This window comes from Lepus europaeus, chromosome 5 (genome assembly GCF_033115175.1).
Source record: "Lepus europaeus isolate LE1 chromosome 5, mLepTim1.pri, whole genome shotgun sequence".
In the NCBI taxonomy this organism is placed as follows: domain Eukaryota; kingdom Metazoa; phylum Chordata; class Mammalia; order Lagomorpha; family Leporidae; genus Lepus; species Lepus europaeus.
The window spans coordinates 58872550-58895997 of record NC_084831.1 but is presented as its reverse complement, the minus strand read 5'-3'; the positions used below and the strand labels follow the sequence as shown (position 1 = coordinate 58895997).

Here is a 23448-nt window from a genome sequence, read left to right as displayed (position 1 = left end):
AAAACCATTTGTTTGAATGCCCCTAAAACAAACTCATGTTTCAAAAAAGAGAAAATATGAATAGTTGCAAAAATAACACTTTTCTCCTTTAATATAAAGACATTATCATTTTTACTTTAGAAGCTATACTTGGAATATGGCAGTCTCTGACTCTAAGTCAGATATTGAGAAATGAAGTAGAAGATGATACATTGTTGACTTTTAAAACATTTACCAAAACTCACCTACCCAAATTTTGTGTTCTCCTCAAAGTAGTCATACTTGAAAGTGTATACTTAATTCAGTGACCTTGCAAATGTGCTAAATAATTTGTAGATTCCTTAAAACACCGTTACTACCAACATTAGCAAATACTTAGACAGTGCTTAGCGTATACCAGGCACTGCTGATTTACCTGAATTAACACAACAACCCTATGAGTCATGTACCATTATTTCCACCATTATGTTGATGAGGAAACTGAAGCACAGGAAGGATTGATAACTTGTTCAAGGTTCCCCAACTAGTAAGTAAAAAAGCCAGAAATCAGATTCAACATCTGCCTCCAGATTCTTGTTCTTTACTGTACTGCCAAAAATCCTTTTGAGGCAAATGAGGGGAATTGTCGAGCTGGGGAATTGTGTGTTTGCTTGTATAAAAGAAATAATAAAAAAGAAATGAAACATTTTCTTCTGGGAACTGTCAAATGATTCTGAAAGTATTTTCCAGTTGGCAATTCCAAAATCTTCTGGATAATGGCAGTATCTTTGGAATAAATATTTAGTGTATTTTAAGGTAGTCAAACTAATTTGTTTAAATGTAGTATTGTATATGTTTAATATTTAGCCTAATAAGGCTTTATGCCTTTAATGCCACAGGTATAAGTTTCTACATGTAAACATGATACTTGTCATGATTATTTTTAGAAAATAGAAAGTTGGGGGCTGGTGTTGTGGCACAACAAGTTAGGCCACCACTTGTGACACTGGCATCTTATATCAGAGTGCAGGTTCTATTACCAGCTACTTGGATTCTGATTCAACTTCCTGTTAATTCACCAAGGAAAGTGGCTGAAGATGACCTACATACTTAAACTGTTTTACACATGTGGGAGACCTATATGGAATTCCTGACTCCTGGCTTCAGCCTGGCCCAGATCTGGCTGTTAGAGCCTTTTGGGGAGTGAACCAGTGGAGGGAGATAGCTCTCTATCTCTGTCTCCCTTTCTCTCTGTTGCTCTGCCTTTCAAATAAATAAAAAAATATTTTTTAGAATAGAAAATTTATAGTAATTTTGTTGAAACCTAAATAGCACATTATTTAATTATGTGTAATATTTTTAGTGAAATAAAGTACTTTTACTATGAATTTATCTTTATAAAACTATATTAGGAAACATAAATAGGATTCGATTAATCTGTAATAATCTATAATAAAGATATATCTTCAAAACATTTGAAGTAATAATTTGCTAACATTTTATAAATTAATACATTATAATAAGATTGAATCATGTTGATTGAAATTAAATAAAAACATATTATAAAATGCATCCATAATATTGATTCATTCTACAAATACTTATTGAACATCCACTCTGTGCCAGGCATTCTGTAGAGGAACTAGAGATAATGTAGTAATTATGATTTACATAGTCTCTGTCCACAGGCTAATTTTCTGCAGACTTTGATAAGGAAAATGAATGGTGCTGTGGGAACAAGTAAGAGAAACTCTTGCTTGCTTCTTAGAGATGATAATGCCTATGCCAAGTATAGAAGAGGAGAATAGGGGTTTGTCAATAGCAGGGTGAGAAAGGTATTGGGAAGACTATCTTATGATAGAAGCAATTATGGAGAAATGATGTTGGTGTGAAAGTAGGTGGTGGTGACAAGAAAATATAATATTTTTAACATAAAGGAATTCTGATTACGTAAAGGAAGCTGTGTTTGATAAATCATTAAACTTTTGTCTATATGTTTTTCCATATGCATTTCTTAAAAGGACCTACTATATCAATTTGGGCTGCCATAACAAAATATCCTAAGCTGTTTAGTATAACCAACAGAAATTTACATTTCTGTTTTACATTCTGAAGACTGAGAGGCTCTAGATAAAGATGTTGGCTGATATGGCTCCTGGTAAGAGCTCTCTTCTGAACTTTTCTAGTTGTGTCCTCAAATGGGAGAAAGAGAGCGCTCTGGTGTCCCTTCCTCTTCTTAGATATTGGATTAGGACCCCACCTTGAAGGCCTCATATAACTTCAAGTACTTCCTTAAATCCTTATCTCAGAATTAATTCATATTGAATGTTAGGGCTTCAGCATGAATTTTGGGGGTAAAAAACTCAGTCCATGGCATCCCTACCTTTAACTTAGGTGTCTTTCATTTAACATTTGGAGTGATTGGGTTATCCTCAGGAGCCCATAAGATGTAATATCATAATATAATTGTCAAAGATTACCTCAGTCTATAAAAGAGCTTGTTAGCAACTGGTTCTTTTTAGATACTTATTTATCAATCTGAAAATTAGATACATTATACTAATTTTATTTACTTAGGAAAATGGAGGAATAGAGAAAAAATAGTATACTGGGATCTGGCATCGTGAAGTAGTAGATTAAGCCTCCGCCTGCAGCACTGGCATACCAAACGGGTTCCAGCTCAGTCTCGGCTGCTCCAATTCCAATACAGCTCCCTGCTAATGGCCTGGGAAAGCAGTGGAAGATGGCCCAAATGCTTGGGCCCCTGTACTCATATGGGAGACCCAGGAGAAGCTCCTGGCTTCAGATTGGTACAGCTCCAGCTGTTGCGACCATTGTGGGAGTGAACCAGCAGATAAAAGACTTCTCCCTGTCTCTCCCTCTCTCTGTCTGTAACTCTGTCTCTCAAATAATTAAATAATTAAATAAATCTTAAAAAAATAGTATACTAGGAGGTTCTAAGAAGGCAGCATAGGGAGGGAGCTTACTGCTATGGTCTAGGAGAGTATAGCTTAAGAAAGTGGAGAGAGTGCAGAGTGCAGTCTTAGGGAAGAGTTAGGGAGAAAAGGAAGAGGAGACTCTATGCAAATTAGAGGGACACAGTGGACCTACGTGGAGGATGTGGATGCCCATGCCTCAGGACTCCAGTATCCAAGAGCTTCTGCAGCAGTGAGGGAGAGGGAGGTGAGACCAGAAGGCAGCAGCCCAAGCCACTAGCAATAAAGCTGCAGGAAGAGCCTAGAGGGAACCCAGCATGGAGCCCCATGGGGAACAGTGTACCTACCAAACTAGAGAAAAAAAAGGAGAGACACCTTTCTTTCTCCTTGATCGCCTTTAATGGTGTCCTGAACTAGCCAATAGAGTGGGCATCATCTTGGACATATGTAACAGATGTACCAGCTTGTGTCCACGCCCAGCAATAGCCAAGTGGAAACTCCTGACTCTGGTGGGGAGAACTAACAGGGGGCTGAGTGCTCGTGAATGTGAGGGGCTTGTGTTCCAGAACTGTAAAAAAAAATGAAGCTATGTTGGGGGACTCACAGTGTGGCTGGGACTTTAGGAAGTCACTGTGGGAGACTCCACATGCTCAGGGGTTCCAGGTTACCTGGTATGGGACATTGTTGGGGCATTTGAGCTTACACTGGAGACTGCACAGATCTTTTGTGTGGTGCTTGGGACAGAGCAGATGAATATTACACCCACTAGGGCTAGCGCTCAGGCACTAGTCTCCTTTAAGGAGAGGAGCTCAGCTGAGCAGAATAAATCTCCCTTCTGATAAAAAAAAAAAACAAAACCAGATTTACCATGCCAAACCTGGATGTGTCACCTTAGTCATGCCCTTCACCCTGGAGGACTGAACAGAACTCCCTGACCACACCCACTACAAGTCTCTAGATATTCACTGAAAGAAGACACTCCACATATTTACAGAGGCATAGTACAAAGATAAAAGCTGCCAGAATGGAAAAAACAAAGAAGAGACTGAGTATCTCCACAAATGCCAAATAAAAAAATGTACCAATTCAAGAAAGAAGAATAAGGAAAACAACATGATGCTCCAAAAAGAATGCAACACTTCAATACTAGATTGTGAAGATGATAAGAAATGCCAGAAATGGAGTTAAAAACATTGACCATAAGATTAAACAGAAGTAATCAAAAGCAAATGCATGAGCTACTGAATTCTGTACATAACATAAAAGAAAATTTCTCCTATGAAATTGAGATGTTAAAGAGAAATCAAAATGAAATGAAGAATGTAATAGAACAAATAAAAAGTGCAATGGGAAGCCTCAACAACAGAATTGGTGAAGCAGAAGAAAGAATATCTGACCTAGAAGATAAAGCACAGGAAATTATACAGTCAAACCAAGAATAAGAAGAGGAAATTAGAAACTAAAAAACACTGTTAGAAATCTACAGGATACTATCAAATGACCCAACATATGGGTTCTAGGAGTTCCTGAAGGCTTGGAAAGAGAGAAAAGATTAGAGGGCTTTTTAGTGAAATAATAACAGAAAACTTCCCTAATCTGGAGAAAGAAATACAGGAAGCACATAAAAGTCCTAATAGACATGGCCAGAAAAGATCTTCATCAAGACACATTGTGGGGCCAGTGCTGTGGCGCAGTAGGTTAATCCTTCACCTTTAGTGCCTGCATTCCATATGGACACCGATTCTAGTCCCAGCTGCTCCTCTTCCAATCTAGCTCTCTGCTATGGCCTGGGAAAGCAGTAGAAGATGGCCCAGATTCCCTGCACCTGCATGGGAGACTGGGAAGAAGCACCTGGCTCCTAGCTTTGGATCAGCGCAGCTCTGGCCATTGCGGCTATTTGGGGAGTGAACCGGTGAACAGAACACGCTTCTCTGTCTCTCCCTCTCACTGTCTGTAACTCTACCTCTCAAATAAATAAATAAAATATTAAAAAAAAGACACATTGTAATCAAACCATAAAGAAAAGATCCTAAAATGTGCACAAGAGAAATGCCAGGTTACTTTCAGAGGATCTCCAATTAGACTTACAGCAGACTTCTCATCAGAAACCCTACAGGCTAGGAGAGAATGGTAAGATATATTCCAAGTGTTAAGAGAAAAGAACTGTCATCCCAGAATACTATACCTTGCAAAGCTCTCATTTATGAGGAAAGGTGAAGTAAAGACCTTCCATAACAAACAGAAACTGAAAGAATTAGTCCAGCCCTATAGAAGATTCTTCAGGATTTGATACACACAAAAACACAGAAACACGGTCACTATGAAAGAACATAAAGGAAGGAAATCTCCCAAGTAAAAGTTCAAAGGAAATTCAAAGTAAAAAAAATAGGAATATATTTGGAAAAATGGCAGTGCAAAGTCAGTACTTATAAACAGTTACCATGAATGTAAATGGCCTCAACTCTCCAGATAAAAGACACAGACTGGCAGAGTGGATTGAAAAACAAAACCCATCTATTTGCTGCCTAAAAAAAATACATCTCACCAACAAAGATGCATGCAGACTGAAAGTGAAAGAGGGAAAGATATTCCATGCCAACAAAAACCAAAAAAGAGCTGGTGTAGCCATCTTATATCAGATAAAATAGACCTTAACATAAAAACTGTTAAAAGAGACAAATAAAGGAACTTGTAATGATTAAGGGATCAATCCAACAGGATGATGTAACTATTATAAATGTATATGCACCTAATTATAGGGAACCTACCTATTTAAAAGAAAAGTTAAATGAATGGGGGACTTTAATACCCAACTTTCAAAAATGGACAGATCAACCAGACAGAATATCAACAAGGAAACAGCAGAGTCAATTGACACTATAGACCAAATGGACCTAACAGATATCTATAGAACTTTTCATTCTACAGTTATAAAATACACATTCTTTTTAGCAGGGGACAGAACTTTTTCTAGGATTGACCACATGCTAGGCCATAAAGCAAGTCTCAGAAAATTCAAAAAATCCAAAATCATTCCACACATTTTCTCTGACCACAATGGAATGAAGCTGGAAATCACCAACTCAGGAATTTCTAGGACATATGTAAAGGCATGGAGAGTGAACAACATGCTCCTGAATGAACAGTGGGTCATAGGAGAAATCAAAAGAGAAATAAATAAAAAAATTTCTGGAAACAAATGAAGTTGACAATACAGCATATCAAAACCTATGGGATACATAAAAGCAGTGTTAAGAGGAAAGTTTTAGTAATTGGTGCCTACATCAAGAAATTTGGATAGGTATCAAATAATTAGCTATCAATTCATCTCAAGGATCTAGAGAAACAACAGCAGACCAAACCCAAAACTAGTATGAGGAAAGAAATATTCAAAATTAGAGAAGAAATCAGCAAAATTGAATCCAAAATAACAATACAAAAGATCAGCAAAATAAAGAGTTTTGAAAAAATAAACGAAATTGACAAACCATTGGCCCAACTAACCAATAAAAAAAAGAGAAGACACAAATCAATATAATTAGATTTGAAAAAGTAAATGTAACAGACACCACAGAAATATAAAGAATCATTAGAAATTACTACAAACAGCTGTATGCCAACAAACTGGGAAACCTAGAATAATGGATAGATTCCTGGACACATACAACCTACCTAAATTGAGCCATGAAGACACAGAAAACCAAAAAAGACACATAACCAAGATAGAAACTGAATCAGTAATAAAGGTCCTCCCAACAAAGAAAAGCCCAGGACCAGATGGCTTCACTGCTGAATTCTACCACACATTTAAGGAATAATTACATTTCATCTAAGGTTATTCAAAACAATTGAAAAGGAGGGAATCCTCCCAAATTCTTTCTATGAAGCCAACATAACCTTAATTCCTAAATCTGAAAAAGATGCATCAGAGAAAGAGAATTACAGACCAATTTCCCTAATGAACATAGGCACAAAAATCATCAAAAAAATTCAGCAAATTGAATCAAACAACACATCAGAAAGATTATCGACCCAGACCAAGTGGGATTTATCCCTGGTATTCAGCGATGGTTCAACATTCACAAATCAATCAATGTGATACACCACATTAACAAACTGCAGAATAAAAACCATATGATTAGCTCATGCAGAGAAAGCATTTGATAAAATACAACACCCTTTCATGATGAGAACTCTAAGTAAATTGGGTATAGAAGGAATATTCTTCAACACAGACAATTTATAACAAACCCATGACCAGTGTCCTATTGAATGGGGAAAAGTTGGAAACATTCCCACTGAGATTAGGTAACAGACAAGGATGCCCATTCTCACCATTGCTACTCAATATAGTACTGGAAGTTTTAGCCTGAGCATTAGTCAAAAAAAATGAAATTAAAGGGATACAAAATGGGAAGGAAGAAATGAAACTACCCCTATATACAGATGACATGATTCTATATATAGGGGATCCAAAGGACTCCACCAAGAGACAATTGGAACTCATAGAAGAGTTTGGTAAAGTAGCAGGATATAAAATCAATGCACAAAAACCAACAACCTTGTATACACAGACCATGCCAAGGCTGAGACTGAAATTCTAAAATCAATCCTATTCACAATAGCTACAAAAAAAATCAAATACCTTGGAATAAATTTAACCAAGGATGTCAAAGATCTCTATGATGAGAATTACAAAACATTAAAGAAAGAAATAGAGGGGCCATCACTGTGGTGTAGCAGGTAAAGCCACCACCTGCAGTGCCAACATCCCATATGGGCACCAGTTTGAATCCTTGCTGTTCCACTTCAAATCCACCTCTCTGCTATGGCTGGAGAAAGCAGTAGAAGATGGGCCAAGTCTTCAGCCCCTGCACCCACATGGGAGACCCAGAAGAACCCCCTGGCTCCTTGCAAAGTTCTCTAATAATTTGATGGTGTCGGGCCATAGATTTAGGTCTTTAATCCATGTTGAGTGGATTTTTGTGTAAGGTGTAAGGTGGGGGTCTTGCTTCATGCTTCTGCATGTGAAAATCCAGTTTTCCCAGCACAATTTGTTGAATAGACTGTCCTTGCTCCAGGAATTGGTTTTAGATTCTTGATCAAATATAAGTTGGCTGTAGATGTTTGGGTTGATTTCTGATGTTTCTATTCTGTTCCATTGGTCTATCCATCCGTTTCTGCACCAGTACCATGCTGTTTTGATTACAATTGCCCTGCAGTATGTCCTGAAATCTGGTATTGTGATGCCTCCGGCTTTGTTTTTCTTGTACAAAATTGCTTTAGCTATTCGAGGTCTCCTGCATCTCCATATGAATTTCAGCATCATTTTTTCTAGATCTGAGAAGAATGTCTTTGGTATCTTGATTGGTATCACATTGAATCTATAAATTGCTTTTGGGAGAATGTACATTTTGATGATGTTGATTCTTCCAATCCATGAACATGGAAGACTTTTCCAATTTTTGGTATCCTCTTATATTTCTTTAAGATTTTGTTATTCTCATTGTAGAGATCTTTAACATCCTTGGTTAAGTTTATTCCAAGGCATTTGATTGTTTTTGTAGCTATTGTGAATGGGATTGATCTTAGCAGTTCTTTCTCCACTGTGGCATTGCCTGTGTATACAAAGGCTGTTGATTTTTGTACATTGATTTTATATCCTGCTACTTTGAAAACCTTCTATGAGTTCCAATATTCTCTTAGTAGAGTTCTTTGGATCCCCTAAATAAAGAATCATATCGTCTGCATTTTTCAAAAGAAGAAATCCAAATGGACAACAGGCACATGAAAAAATGTTCAAGATCACTAGCAATCAGGGAAATGCAAATCAAAACCACAATGAGGTTTCACCTCACCCTGGTGAGAAGGGCTCACATTCAGAAATCTACCAACAACAGATGCTGGCGAGGATGTGGGGAAAAAGGGACACTAACCCACTGTTGGTGGGAATGCAAACTGGTTAAGCCACTATGGAAGTCTGTCTGGAGATTCCTCAAAAACATGAATATAACCCTACCATACAACCCAGCCATCCCACTCCTTGGAATTTACCCAAAGGACATTAAATTGGCAAACAAAAAAGCAGTCTGCACCTTAATGCTTATTGCAGCTCAATTCACAATAGCTAAGACTTGGAATCAACTTAAATGCCCATCAACAGTAGACTAGATAAACAAATTATGGGATATGTACTTTATAGAATACTATACAGCAGTCAAAAACAATGAAATCCAGTCATTTGCAACAAAATGGAGGAATCTGGAAAACATCATGCTGAGTGAAATAAGCCAGTCCCAATGGGACAAATATCATATGTTCTCCCTGATCGGTGACAACTAACTGAGCACCAAAAAGGAAACCTGTTAAAGTGAAATGGACACTATGAGAAATGGTGACTTGATCAGCTCTTGCCTTGACTGTTGATGAACAACTTAATACATTATCCCTCTTAGTATTTTTTTGTCTGTTCTACTTAATACTATTGATTTATTTCTGTAATTAATACACAGTTATTCTTAAGTGTTGAAACTTAACTGAAAAGTGATCCCTGTTAAATATAAGAGTGGGAATAAGAGAGGGAAGAGATGTACAATTTGGGATATGCTCAAGCTGACTTGCCCCAAATGGTAGAGTTAGAAATGTCCCAGGGGATTCCAATTCAATCCCATCAAGGTGGCATGTACCAATGCCATCTCACTAGTCCATTTGATCAATTTCTGTTCACAATTGATCATAATGATATGATTAAGAATCAAAGGGATCACATAAACAAGACTAGTGTGTGAAAATACTAACCGATAGAACAAAAAAAGGGAAAGAATGATCCAACATGGGAAGCAGGATACACAGCAGACTCATAGAATGGTGGATGTCCTAAACAGCACTCTGGCCTCAGAATCAGCCCTTAAGGCATTCAGATCTAGCTGAAGAGCACATGAGAGTATTTTAAGCATGGAAAGCCAAGACACTCTAGCAAAAAAAAAAATAACCTAAATGAAAGATCTCCATGAGTGAGATCCCAGTGGAAAGAACAGGTCATCAAAGAAGGAGGTACCTTTCTCTGAAGGGAGGAGAGAACTTCTACTTTGACTATGACCGTGTCTAAATAAGATTGGAGTCAGCGAACTCAAAAGGCTTCCATAGCCTTGGCAACTCATGACAAGAGCCTAGGGTGATTACTGACGTCATAAACAAGAGTGTCAAATTGTTAAATCAACAGCAGGAGTCACTGTGCACTTACTCCTCATGTAGGATCTCTGTCCTCAATGTGCTATACATTGTGATTTAATGCTATAACTAGTACTCAAACAGTATTTTTCACTTTGTGTTTCTGTGTGGGTGCAAACTGTTGAAATCTTTACTTAATATATACTAAACTGATCTTCTGTATATAAAGAGAATTGAAAATGAATCTTGATGTGAATGGAAGGGGAGATGAAGTGGGAGAGGGGAGGGTTGCGGGTGGGAGGTAAGTTATGGGGGGGGGGTAAAGCCATTGTAATCCATAAGCTGTACTTTGGAAATTTATATTCATTAAATAAAAGTTTAAAAAAAAGAAAAAAAGAATAAGTGATGCTGAAGTTCATTTGGAAATGCAGGAGACCTTGGGTAGTTAAAGCAATTTTATACAACAAAAACAAAGCTAGAGGCATCACTCACAATAGAAGATGTCAAGACATACTGGGAGGCAATTATAATCAAAACAGCCTGACACTGGTACAAAAACAGATGGATAGACCAATGGAATAGAATCACATGAAATCAATCCAAACATCTACACCCAACATATATTTGACCATGGAGCTAAAACCAAGCCCTGGCACAAATGGTGCTGGGAAAACTCGATTTCCACATGTAGAAATATGAAGCAAGACCCCTACCTTACATCTTACACAAAAATACTCTCAAAATGGATTAAAGGCCTAACTGTATGACATGATATCGTCAAATTATTAGATAAAATTGGGGAAACCATACAAGACCCTGGCACAGGAAAAGAGTTGGAAAAGACCCCAAACGTATACACAGTCAAAGCCAAAATTAACAAATGGATTACATCAAATTGAGAAGTTCCTATTGTGTAAAAAAGAGGCAACCAACAAAATGGGAGAAATTATTTGCAAACTATACAACTGATAAGGGATTAATATACAGAATCTACAAAGAGATTAAAAAACTCCACAACAACAAAACAAATAGTGAAGTTAAGAGATGGGCAAAGAACTTACACAGATATTTTTCTTTCTTTTTTAACTTTTATTTAATAAATATAAATTTCCAATGTACAGCTTTTGGATTACAGTGGCTTCTCCCCCACCATAATTCCATCCCACCCACAACCCTCCCATCTCCCTCTCCCTCTCCCATTCCATTCACATCAAGATTCATTTTCAATTATCTTCTATACAGAAGATCAATTTAGTATATATTAAGTAAAGATTTCAACAGTTTGCACCCACACAGAAACACAAAGTGAAAAATACTGTTAGAGTATTAGTTATAGCATTAATTCACATTGTACAGCACATTAAGGACAGAGATCCTACATGGGAAATAAGTGCACAGTGACTCCTGTGGTTGACTTAACAGTTGACACTCTTGTTTATGGTGTCAGTAATCACCCTAGGCTCCAGTCATGAGTTGCCAAGGCTATGGAAGCCTTTAGGGTTTGCCGACTTTGATCTAATTCCGACAAGGTCATAGTCAAAGTGGAAGTTCTCTCCTCACTTCAGAGAAAGGTACCTCCTTCTTTGATGGCCCATTCTTTCCACTGGGATCTCACTCGTGGAGATCTTTCATTTAGGTCATTTTTTTTTTTTTGCTAGAGTGTCTTGGCTTTCCATGCTTAAAATACTCTCATGTGCTCTTCAGCTAGATCTGAATGCCTTAAGGGCTGATTCTGAGGCCAGAGTGCTGTTTAGGACATCTGCCATTTGATGTGTCTGCTGTGTATCCTGCTTGGATCATTCTCTCCTTTTTAATTCTATCAGTTAGTATTAGCAGACACTAGTCTTGTTTATGTGATCCCTTTGACTCTTAATCCTATCATTATGATCAATTGTGAACAGAAATTGATCAAATGGACTAGTGAGATGGCATTGGTACATGCCACCTTGATGGGATTGAATTGGAATCTCCTGGCACGTTTCTAACTGTCGTTTGGGGCAAGTTAAACAGACATTTTTCAAAAGAGGAAATCCAAATGCCCAACAGACACATGAATAAATATTCAGGACTTCTAGCCATCAGGGAAAAAATCAATCAAAACCACAATGAGGTTTCACCTCATCCCTGTTAGAATGGCTTTCGTATAGAAATCAACAAATAACAAATGCTGGTGAGGTTTTGGGGGAAAAGGAATCCTAATCCATTGTTTGTGGGATTGTAGACTGCTAATGCCACTATGGAGGATAGTATGACCTCAGAAATCTGAATATAGTCCTACCATATGACCCAGCCATCCAACTCCTGGGCATTTACCCAAGGGAAATGAAATCAGTAAATAGAATAGTTATCTGCACCCCTATGTTTATTGCAGCTTAATTCACAATAACTAAGACATGGAACCAACCTAAATGCCCACCAATGGAAGACTAGCTGCATAAATTATGGGATATGTACATTATGGAATACTACACAACAGTAAAAAAAATACCATGAAATCTGGTCATTTATAACAAAATGGATGAATCTGGAAAACATCATACTGAGTGAAATAAGCCAGTCCCAAAGGGACAAATACCATATATTCTCCCTGATCTGCATGAATGAAAGCACCTACAATGAAATCTGCAGAAGTGAAATTGGTATTTCAAGAAGTTATGATTTGAGCTGCCCATGATTTGACTGTCAAGGAACATTTTTTTTTTTTTTCAATTTTTTTTCTTCATACTATTTCTTGAACTTTTTACTTAACATAGAGTTAATCTTATGTGTATAAAGTTAATTTAGGATGGATCTCAGTAAGAAATAAGTGTGGGTCTATGGAAGACAGTTTGGAGATACCTCAGAAAGATACCTCAGAAATCTGAATATAGCCCTACCAAATGACCTAGCCATCCCACTCCTCGGAATTACCCAGGGGGAATTAAATAGGCAAATAAATGAACTATCTGCACCTCAATGTTTATTGCAGCTCAATTCACAATAGCTAAGACATGGAATCAACCTAAATGCCCATCAACAGAAGACTGGATAAAGAAATTATGGGATATGTACTCTATGGAATACTATACAGCAGTAAAAAAAAAGAAATCTGGTCATTTGCAACAAAATGGAGGAATCTGGAAAACATCATGCTGAGTGAAATAAGCCAGTCCTAAAGGGACAAATATATGTTCTCCCTGATTGGTGACAATTAACCGAGCACCAAAAACGAAACCTGTAAAAGTGAAACTGACACTATGAGAAGCAATGACTTGATCAGCCCTTGTCCTGACTGTCGAGGGATAGGTTACTATTTTATTCTTTTTAATGTTTTCTATTTAATACCATTGATTGAACTCTTTATTAACATAGATTATTCTCAGATGTTTATAATAATTGATAGAATTAAAAAGGAGAGAATGTTCCAACATGGGAAGCAGGACACACAGCAGACTCATAGAATGACAAATGCCCTAAACAGCACTCTGGCCTCTGAATCAGCCCTTAAGGCATTTGGATCTGTCTAAAAAGCCCATGAGAGCATTTCAGGTATGGCAAGCCAAGACACTGTGGCAAAAATGATGTAAATGAAAGATCTCTGTGAGTGAGATCCCAGTGGAAAGAAAGGTCCACCAAAGAAGGAGGTATCTTTGTCTGAAAGGAGGAGAGAACTTCCACTTTGATTATGGCCCTGTCTAAATAAGGTCGGAGTTTTTGGACTCAACAGACTTCCATAGCGTTGGCAGCTCATGACAAGAGCCTCGGGTGATCACTGACATCATAAATAAGTGCCAATTGTTAAAGCAACAATAGAAGTCACTGTGCATTTGTTCCCCTTGTAGGATCTCTTTCCTTGTGGGGCATGAGCCTGGCCAGGCCAGGCCAGGCCAGGCCCGGGTGCCCCCGCCCGAGCTGCGCGGAACGAAGCCGCGTGGAGCCAAGTAAGATGGCGCCCAGAGGAAGTAAGATGGGCGGAATCCAAAGTTGTTTACCACTAAAACTAACTGGCTGCGCAACATCAGGGGAGGTAACAAAACTAGTAACAAGTGTATAGACATAAGGCTAGTCCTATAGAAATCCCCCCATAAGGTGATTTTTTAAGTGATTGGTTGGCCCTTAGCCCTGCCCCAATGACTCTGCAGTTTTGTGCTATAAAAGGTACTATTATGCAAAAGGTAAATGAGTCCTTGCTAGACTTGGCTCCCTGCTGCGTCTGATTGTCTCCGGGACCAGGAGGCTGGGGAACGGGCGAGCGGCGCACTTACCTTTCCTCGGACCCAGTCCATCCTTGTACGGGTGGACTAAGACCCAGCATTTCCTTAATGTGTTGTACTATGAGACTTAATGGCAAAATTAGTTTTCAAACAGTACTTTATACTTTGTGTGGGTGCACACTGTTAAATCTTTACTTAGTATAGAGTTGATCTTCTGTATATAAAGATAATTAAAAATGAGTGTTAGTGAAGATTGGGCTGGGGGGGAGTAATAAGTGGGATGATTTGGGGGTGGGAGGGTGGGTATGGGGGGAAGAACAGCTATAAACTGAAAATTGTACTTACAAAATTTATATTTATTAAATAAAAGCTTTCTATAAAAAAGAGAGAAATGCAAATGAACATTAAAAAAAGAAATAAGTGTGGGAATAAGAGAGGGAAGAGGAAGTTTGTAACTGTAAAGCTGTATAATTGTGCATACATTCCTAAGGACTAACTTCTAAGGGTATTTATTTATTTATTTATTTAACAGGCAGAGTGGACAGTGAGAGAGAGAGAGACAGAGAGAAAGGTCTTCCTTTGCCGTTGGTTCACCTTCTAATGGCCGCTGTGATTGGCGTGCTGCAGCCGGCACATTACACTGATCCGATACCAGGAGCCAGGTGCTTCTCCTGGTCTCCCATGGAGTGCAGGGCCCAAGGACTTGGGCCATCCTCCACTGCACTCCTGGGCCATAGCAGAGAGCTGGCCTGGAAGAGGGGCAACCGGGGCAGAATCCGGCACCCTGAGGTACTTTTTTTTAAAATTTACTTTATTTATTTGAAAGAGTTACAAAGGGGTAGAGACAGAGAGAGAGGTCTTCCATCCACTGGTTCACTCCCCAGATGGCTGCAATGGCTGGAGTTGCACTGATCCGAAGCCAGGAGCCAGGAGCTTCTTCTGGATCTCTCAAATGGGTGCAGGGACTCAAGGACTTGGGCCATCTTCTACTGCCATCCCAGGCCATAACAGAGAGCTGGATCAAAAGAGGAGCAGCTGGGACTAGAACCGGCGCCCATATAGGATGCCAGAGCTTCAGGCCAGGGCTTTAACCCGCTGCACTACAGCGCCGGCCCCAGAAGGGTACATTTTAAAAACTTGTCATGGGACCTCAAGTCCCATTAAGCTGAGTGATAAAAAATGTCATCTTAAGCATTAAAGTGATTATATTAAGTGTTAAAGTGAACATATAGATAATATTAAGTGTTAAAATGACCATATAAATAGGATCAAGTGTGAGGTAATTATAGTAGATAGAATTAAAAGGAAAGAATGTTCCAACAGGGGAAGCAGACCACACTGCAGATTCATAGAATTACAATTGCTTTAAGTAACACTCTGACCGCAGAATCAGCGCTTAAGACTTTCTGGTCTGACTGAAAATACCATGAGCAAATTTCAGGCATGGAAAGCCAAGACATTGCTGCAAAAAAGAATTGGTCATTCATTCTACATGAAGGATCTCTGTGAGTGAGATCCAAATGGAAAGAAGTGGCCATCAAAGGATGTACTTTTCTCTAAAGAGAGGAGAGACCTTGTACTTTGCTTATGGCCTTACCTAAATACTGACAGAGTTTGTGGATTCAAAAAGCTTCCATAAAAAAACGATCCAGGCCGGCGCCGCGGCTCAGTAGGCTAATCCTCCGCCTTGCGGCGCCGGCACACCGGGTTCTAGTCCCGGTCGGGGCACCGATCCTGTCCCGGTTGCCCCTCTTCCAGGCCAGCTCTCTGCTGTGGCCAGGGAGTGCAGTGGAGGATGGCCCAAGTGTTTGGGCCCTGCACCCCATGGGAGACCAGGAGAAGCACCTGGCTCCTGCCATTGGATCAGCGCGGTGCGCCGGCCGCAGCGCGCTACCGCGGCGGCCATTGGAGGGTGAACCAACGGCAAAAGGAAGACCTTTCTCTCTGTCTCTCTCTCACTGTCCACTCTGCCTGTCAAAAAAAAAAAAAAAAAAAAAAAAAAACGATCCAGCATGGGAAGCGGGATACACAGCAGACTCATAGAATGGCGGCGGATGTCCTAAATAGCACTCTGGCCTCAGAATCAGCCCTTAAGGCATTCAGATCTGGCTCAAGAGCCCATGAGAATATTTTAGGCATGGAAAACCAAGATACTCTGGCACAAAAAAAAAAAAAGAAAGAAAGAGAAAAGAAGAAGACCTAAATGAAAGATCTCCACGAGTGAGATCCCAGTGGAAAGAACAGGGCCATCAAAGAAGGAGGTACCTTTCTCTGAAGTGAGGAGAGAACTTCCACTTTGACTATGACCCTATCGGAATAAGATCAAAGTTGGCGAACACTAAAGGCTTCCATAGCCTTGGCAACTCATGACTGGAGCCTAGGGAGATTACTGATGCCATAAACAAGAGTGTCAAATTGTTAAATCAACATCAAGAGTCACTGTGTACTTATGTCTCATGTGGGATCTGTCCTTAATGTGTTGTCCAATGTGAAGTAATGCTATAACTAGTACTAAAACAGTATTTTTACACTTTGTGTTTCTGTGTGGGTGCAAACTGATGAAATCTTTACTTAGTATATACTGAATCGATCTTCTGTATATAAAGATAATTGAAAATGAAAAAAAACACTTCGTGTTAAATTGGAAATTGCGTGGAAAATTAATCAATTTTTTAAAAAAAATATTATGTAGATCTCTGTCCTTAATGTGCTATACATTGTGATTTAATGCTATAACTAGTACTCCAACAGTATTTTTTCACTTTGTGTTGCTATGTGGGGGCAAAGTGTTGAAATCTTTACTTAATATATACTAAACTGATCTTCTGTATATAAAGAGAATTGAAAATGAATCTTGATGTGAATGGAAGGGGAGAGGGAGCGGGAAAGGGGAGGGTTGAGAGTGGGAGGGAAGTTATGGGGGGAGGGAAGCCATTGTAATCCATAAGCTGCACTTTGGAAATTTATATTCATTAAATAAAAGTTAAAAAAAAAAAGCTTCCATAGCCTAGGCAGTTCATGTCAAGAGCCTTGGATGGTCACTGACATCATACATAAGAGTGTTAATTGTTAAATTAACATGAGTCACTGTGCACTAACTTCCCATGCAGGACCTCTGTCCTCAATGAGTTGTATTATGAGAGTTAAATTTTATACTTGTTCTCAAACAGTTCTTTTTTGTGTGTGTGTATGTGTGTGCAAATTGTTGAAATCTTTTCTTAGTATAGAGTTGGTCTTCTATATACAAAGTTAATTGAAAATGAATCTTAATGGAGAATGGGACCGGGAAGAGGAAGGGGTGGGGTAGGAGTGTGGGTGGGAGGGTAGCTATGGTGGGAAGAATAACTATATTCTTAAAGTTGTACATATGAAATATGTACTCCTGTAAAATTAATTAATTAATTAATTTTTAAAAAAGCTTTCAGAAATATAAAACAAACAAAATAGTATACTGCCACTAGTTTTATCACAACCCACTAGTAAGTATCTTGATATATGTGCAGTATTTTTGTACCATCTTCTCTTATTTTAAATGTGCTTTTTTGTTTTTTTAGGATCTTTTGGCTATTGGTTATGGGCACTTTGGATTTAAAGAACAAAAAAGAGGATTGGCTTGCTGCTGGTCAATAAAGAATCCCATGGTAACCCAAACCAGAATAAAAATGATTTTTATTTGATTAAATGTTGACCAAGTTCTCAGGAAGTATGTAATTGTATGTAATAATTAAACAAAGTCAAGAAAATTTGATCAATCAAGACTTCTTTTTTTTGTTGGTTAAAATCCATAGCAATCACAATTTGTTCTTGTTGACATAAGGTCAAGGGAATTTATTCAATAAATATTTATTGAACACCTACTATTGTTGTCAGATGTGATAAAACAGAGTTGAACCATTATTGATTCTCTGATAATTTTAAAGAAAAATGAATCTGCGAAGTGAAAATTCTTTGGAAATTATTTATTTTCATGCTTAACTGTTTTTAAATAGCTGAATAGCTCTTTATCCTTGTCAGCTGACCTCTGCTCTCCTCACTAGATGTATAATAGATTAATATGACCTTCTTACTGCCATAAATGTTTAAAGAGAATGAATAAGAATCATAATAATGTTTTTTGTTTTTTGCTAAATAGAGCTAGTCAATCTGTTACTATAAAGTTTAACATTTAGTTTTAATTCAGAATTGCAATATGAAGTGTAATACATAGAGAAGGGCCAGAAAGAGCTAATAAAATGATTGAAGTTTTTAAAAATAGCCCCAGTCTGTTATGAACCTGGTTTTATATAGCATAAAGAATTTTTAAATGTAGAAAGATTGATATAGGATTTATAATTAGTAGCCTATCTTCTTTGCATTGTAGGTGGTTAGAAACAAGAAAAGATTTGGTTTAGACTTCATGAAGTTATAGAACAGTGCAGCTTAGAGAATATTGAAACTTTTGTTATTCATTATTTAAAAATGATTAAATAGCCTAAGGCATCTAAAACAAATAGTGGACAAAAGGAATATATGCTAGATGGTTGGCTTGTTTCTCATTACTTATTTCCATAAGAAGGTAGATATGTGATAATCATATTCATATTAATCATGCTGAAATATTACCAGAATATTATAATTATTTTAGAAGTCCATGATGTATTTCTTAAAGTTATTGTGTGCTGAGGATTCATGGTTTCATGAAAGTAAAAGAAATGAATAATTGAGGTTTGTTTTTTGTCTATACTGGAAGACAGAAGGACAGGAGTAACTGCATGTAGACTAATTCTCAAGTTCTCACTGGCACCAGACTAGTCTCCATTACCATTGTACCTTACCCTACTGTATTCTACAAAAACAAGTTTAAAATGTAATATAATTTTTTTTATTCAGTGGCCAGAACGTGTTTATCAGAGTCCATGTGGAGTTACAGCTGTGGATTTTTCAATTGGAGCACCCAATCTTTTAGCAGTTGGCCTTCACAATGGTACAATTTTAATTTATAATGTACAGAGCAACAGTAGCACTGCAGTTCTGGATAGTAGGTAAGAATCCAACAATCAGATAAACATGTAACATATGTTTTTTTTTGTTGTTGTTTTTTTTTTTTTGGACAGGCAGAGTGGATAGTGAGAGAGAGAGACAGAGAGAAAGGTCTTCCTTTTTGCCGTTGGTTCACCCTCCAATGGCCGCTGCGGCTGGCGCATCTCGCTGATCCAAAGCCAGGAGCCAGGTGCTTCTCCTGGTCTCCCATGTGGGTGCAGGGCCCAAGGACTTGGGCCATCCTCCACTGCCTTCCCGGGCCATAGCAGAGAGCTGGCCTGGAAGAGGGGCAACCGGGATAGAATCCGGCACCCCAACCGGGACTAGAACCTGGTGTGCTGGCGCCGCAAGGCGGAGGATTAGCCTGTTAAGCCATGACGCCGGCTGTAACATATATTTTTATTGGAAAATTTATTCTAATATTTGGTTCTTAGTGATACTTGTTATTTTATAGAGAAGAACACCATTATTTGTAAAATGTTTACTAATTATTCATGTCATTCCAGCTAAAATACTGTATCCTAATATCTTCATCATTTTCTCTGTCCACCTCCCTAGCAGTCTTCCTTCATCTTGACAGTTTATGCTTTGGTATCACCTATTCCAGGAGGACAAATTCCTTTCTTTTGTGCATTCTGTGCATTACCATAGCACAAATCACACTATATGTAAATTATTCATATATTTATAATGTGTTTCTACACACACACACACACACAATTAATCTTCTTGAGATGATATAAGCTCCTTAAGAGTAATGATTGAATCTTCCTTACTTTTGTAGTCTAAGTATGTTACACATTATTGAGTATGTTACAGGAATACAATGTAAATAAATTACATTGAGAAAACCAAAAAGTGAAAGGTGAAAGATATTCAGGTTGGTTAAGATTTTGAAGTAGGTCAAATACTCATGAAGCAAAAATAAGGTAATATATTTGTATCAGTGTTTAAACTTAGTTACAACTGAAAATAGTTATTAAATCAGGGGTTCTTAAACTTTGAAATTGTCTACATAGTTTTGAAATCTCAACTCCTTTTGCTTGTTTCTGGGCAAAAGTACATAATTTTTACCACATAATCAAAGATATCTATGATTTTTTAAGTGTTCATAAATATTATATTTGAGTGTCTGCATGAAAAAATCAAGAGAAACAGTACTAGGAACAGAGAAACCATTAAAACCATTAGAGTCAGTAATCTAGGGAGTGTACTTTTAAAATTAATACAGAGAAAACACATCTTATGATTTCATATATACAACTTAAGCACATAATAATACTTCCCACATCACCCTTCCCTACTCCTTCCTTTTGATAACACACTTTCAATTTACTTTATAATAACAGGATTAATCCTCCACTAAATAAAAAATTCAACAAATACAAAGTAGTAAGGCCATTTTTCTACAGGAGTATAGATGAGGCTATAAATAATAATCAAATTTTAAGATGCCAATTTCATTCATATACATTACCTTTTTTGTACTCTATATATTATTTACAACAAATCAGAGAGAACATGATATTTGCCCTTTTTTGGTCTGGCTTATTTCACTAAGCATAAAGCTTTACTGTTTCATTCATTTTGTTGAAAAAGACAGGATTTCATACTTTTTATGGCTAAATAATATTTCATTTTATGTATCCAGTTGTCTGTTGATTTATATCTGGGTTTATTCCATATGTTATCTATTGTGAACTGAGCTTCTACAAGCATGGGGGTAGGTAACTCTTTAATATGCTGATTTCATTTCCTTTGGGTAAATTTCCAGGAGTGGGATGGCTGAGTAAGAGGGTTGATCAATTTTCTGATTTTTTTTAGAAATCTTCATACTGTTTTCCATAATGGTTCTACAAGTTTACATTCCCATCAGCAGTGTATTAGGGTGCCTTTTTTCTGCAACTTCACCAGAATTTGTTATTTTTTGATTTTTCAATGATAGCCATTCTAACTGGAATGAGGTAAAACCTCACTATGGTTTTTATTTGCATCCCCCTGATGACTAGTGATCCTGAGCATTTTTTTCATGTATCTGTTGGCCATTTGTATTTCATTCTTTGAAAAATGCATGTTTGTACTCTTGCCCATTTCTTCACTGGATTGTTTTGTTGGTATTGAGTTTCTTGATCTCATCATATATTTCAGATATTAATCCTTTATCAGATGTATAATTTGCAAATATTTTCTCCTGTTTTGTCAGTGGCCTCTTCCCTTTGTTGAAATTTCCTTTGCTGTGCAGAAACTTCTTAGCTTGATATAATCCCATTTGTCTATAGTTGCTTTTTCTGCTTGTGCTTTTGGGGTCTTATTCAAGAAGGCTTGCAGTGTTTCTCCTATGCTTTCCTCTAGTCATTTTATGGTTTAATGCCTTAGATTTAGGTCCTTGATCCATTGTGAATTGATTTCTATATAGAGTGTAAGACAAGGTCTTCTTTTGTCCTTCTGCATACACACATCCAATTTTCCCAACATCATTTGTTGAAGAAACTGTCCTTTCTCTAGGGAATGATTTTAGCCTGTTTGTCAAAGATTAGTTGGTTGTAGATGCATGGATTAATTTCTGGTGTTTCTAATCTGTTCCGTGGGTCTACATATCTATATTTGTGCCACTAGCAGGCTGTATGATTATAACAGCTCTGCAATATATCTTGGAATCAGGTATTGTGTGCTTCCAGCTTTGTTTTTACTGTTAAAGATTGCTTTACCTATTTGGAGTGTCTTGTGCTTCCATTTGAATTTTAGGGTTCTTTTTCTAGATCTGAGAAGAATGTCTTTGGTATTTTGATTGGGATTGCTTGAATCTGTACATTACTTTGGGTAATGTGGACATTTTTATATTAATTCTTCCAATCCATGAATATAAAAGGTTTTTCCATTTTTGTTCCATTTCTTCCCTTGATGTCTTGTAATTTTCATTGTAAAGATTTTTCACATCTTACGCCAGGGTGTTTAAATTCTTTGTGGCTATTGTGAATGGGACTGAATTTATAAGTTGTTTCTCAGATGTGGCTTTTTTGTGTATACAAATGATACTTAAGGATGTGCCACTTAGAAACAGAAAGATAATTAGCTTCATGTAAGATTGTGAAGGCAGGGCCGGCACTGTGGTATAAAACGAGTAAAGTCACTGCCTTCAGTGCTGGCATCCCATGGGTGCCAGTTCGAGTCCTGGCTGCTACACTTCTGATCCAGCTCTCTGCTATGGCCTGGGAAAGCAGTAAAAAGATGGCTTAAGTCCTTGGGCCCCTGCACCCGCATGGGAGACCTGGAAGAAGCTCCTGGCTCTTGGCTTCATATTGGCGCAGCTCTAGCCGTTGTGGCCAACTGGGGAGTGAACCAGAGGCTAGAGGACCTCTCTCTCTCTCTCTGCCTCTCTTCCTCTCTGTGTGTAACTCTTGACTTTCAAGTAAATAAATAAATCTTTAAAAAAATGTGAAGGCAAAAAACCTCCAAGTAAAAGTACAAAGGAGATCCAAGCCAAACAGTAGAAATACTCATGGAAACATGGTAGGACCAAGTCATTACTTATCAAAAATAATATTGAGTTTAAATAGATTAAATCCTCCAATTAAAAGATACAGACTGGCTGAATGATTTTTTTTTTAAAAAAGACCTGTCTATAATGCTGTCTATAAGAAAACTCACCACAAAGATACACACAGACTGAAAATTAAAGGATGAAAAAAGATATTCTGTGCAAATGGAAATCAAAAACAAGCAGGAGTAACCATTCTAACATTAGCAAAAACTTAAGGGAAAAAACTGTTAAAAGAGAAAAAGAAAGGCATTATGTAGTGATTGGGAGATCAATTCAACAGGAATTTGCAACTATAGTAAATGTATATGCACCCAATGCTAGGGGACCTGGCTATTTAAAAAATGTTAGTGGATCTAAAGGGAGACATAGGCTCCAATAGAATAATTATGAGAATCTTCAATACCCTACTTTCATCAATGGACAGATGAACCAGACAATAATCAACAAATAACAAAGGAGCTAATCTACACTATTAACCAATGAATCTAATTGATATATACAGAACACTTCATCCCACAACATCAGTACATGGAATGTTCCCTGGGGCAGAACAGATATTAGGCCATCAAGCAAGTCTGAACACATTTTAAAAACTGAAATCATAGTATGTATCTTTTCTGACCACAATGAA

At 37.6% G+C, this 23448-nt stretch overlaps 1 protein-coding gene across 1 annotated transcript in view; it reads left to right on the top strand.

The window, feature by feature from the left end:
- Window positions 1-23448, top strand: part of DNAI4 (dynein axonemal intermediate chain 4) — a 90258-nt gene that overhangs the window by 53782 nt on the left and 13028 nt on the right. Inside the window, exons 11-12 of the mRNA XM_062193386.1 lie at window positions 17812-17898; window positions 19127-19278. Of these exons, the coding sequence (XP_062049370.1) occupies window positions 17812-17898; window positions 19127-19278 (239 nt within the window). The remainder of the gene's footprint in view (window positions 1-17811; window positions 17899-19126; window positions 19279-23448) is intronic.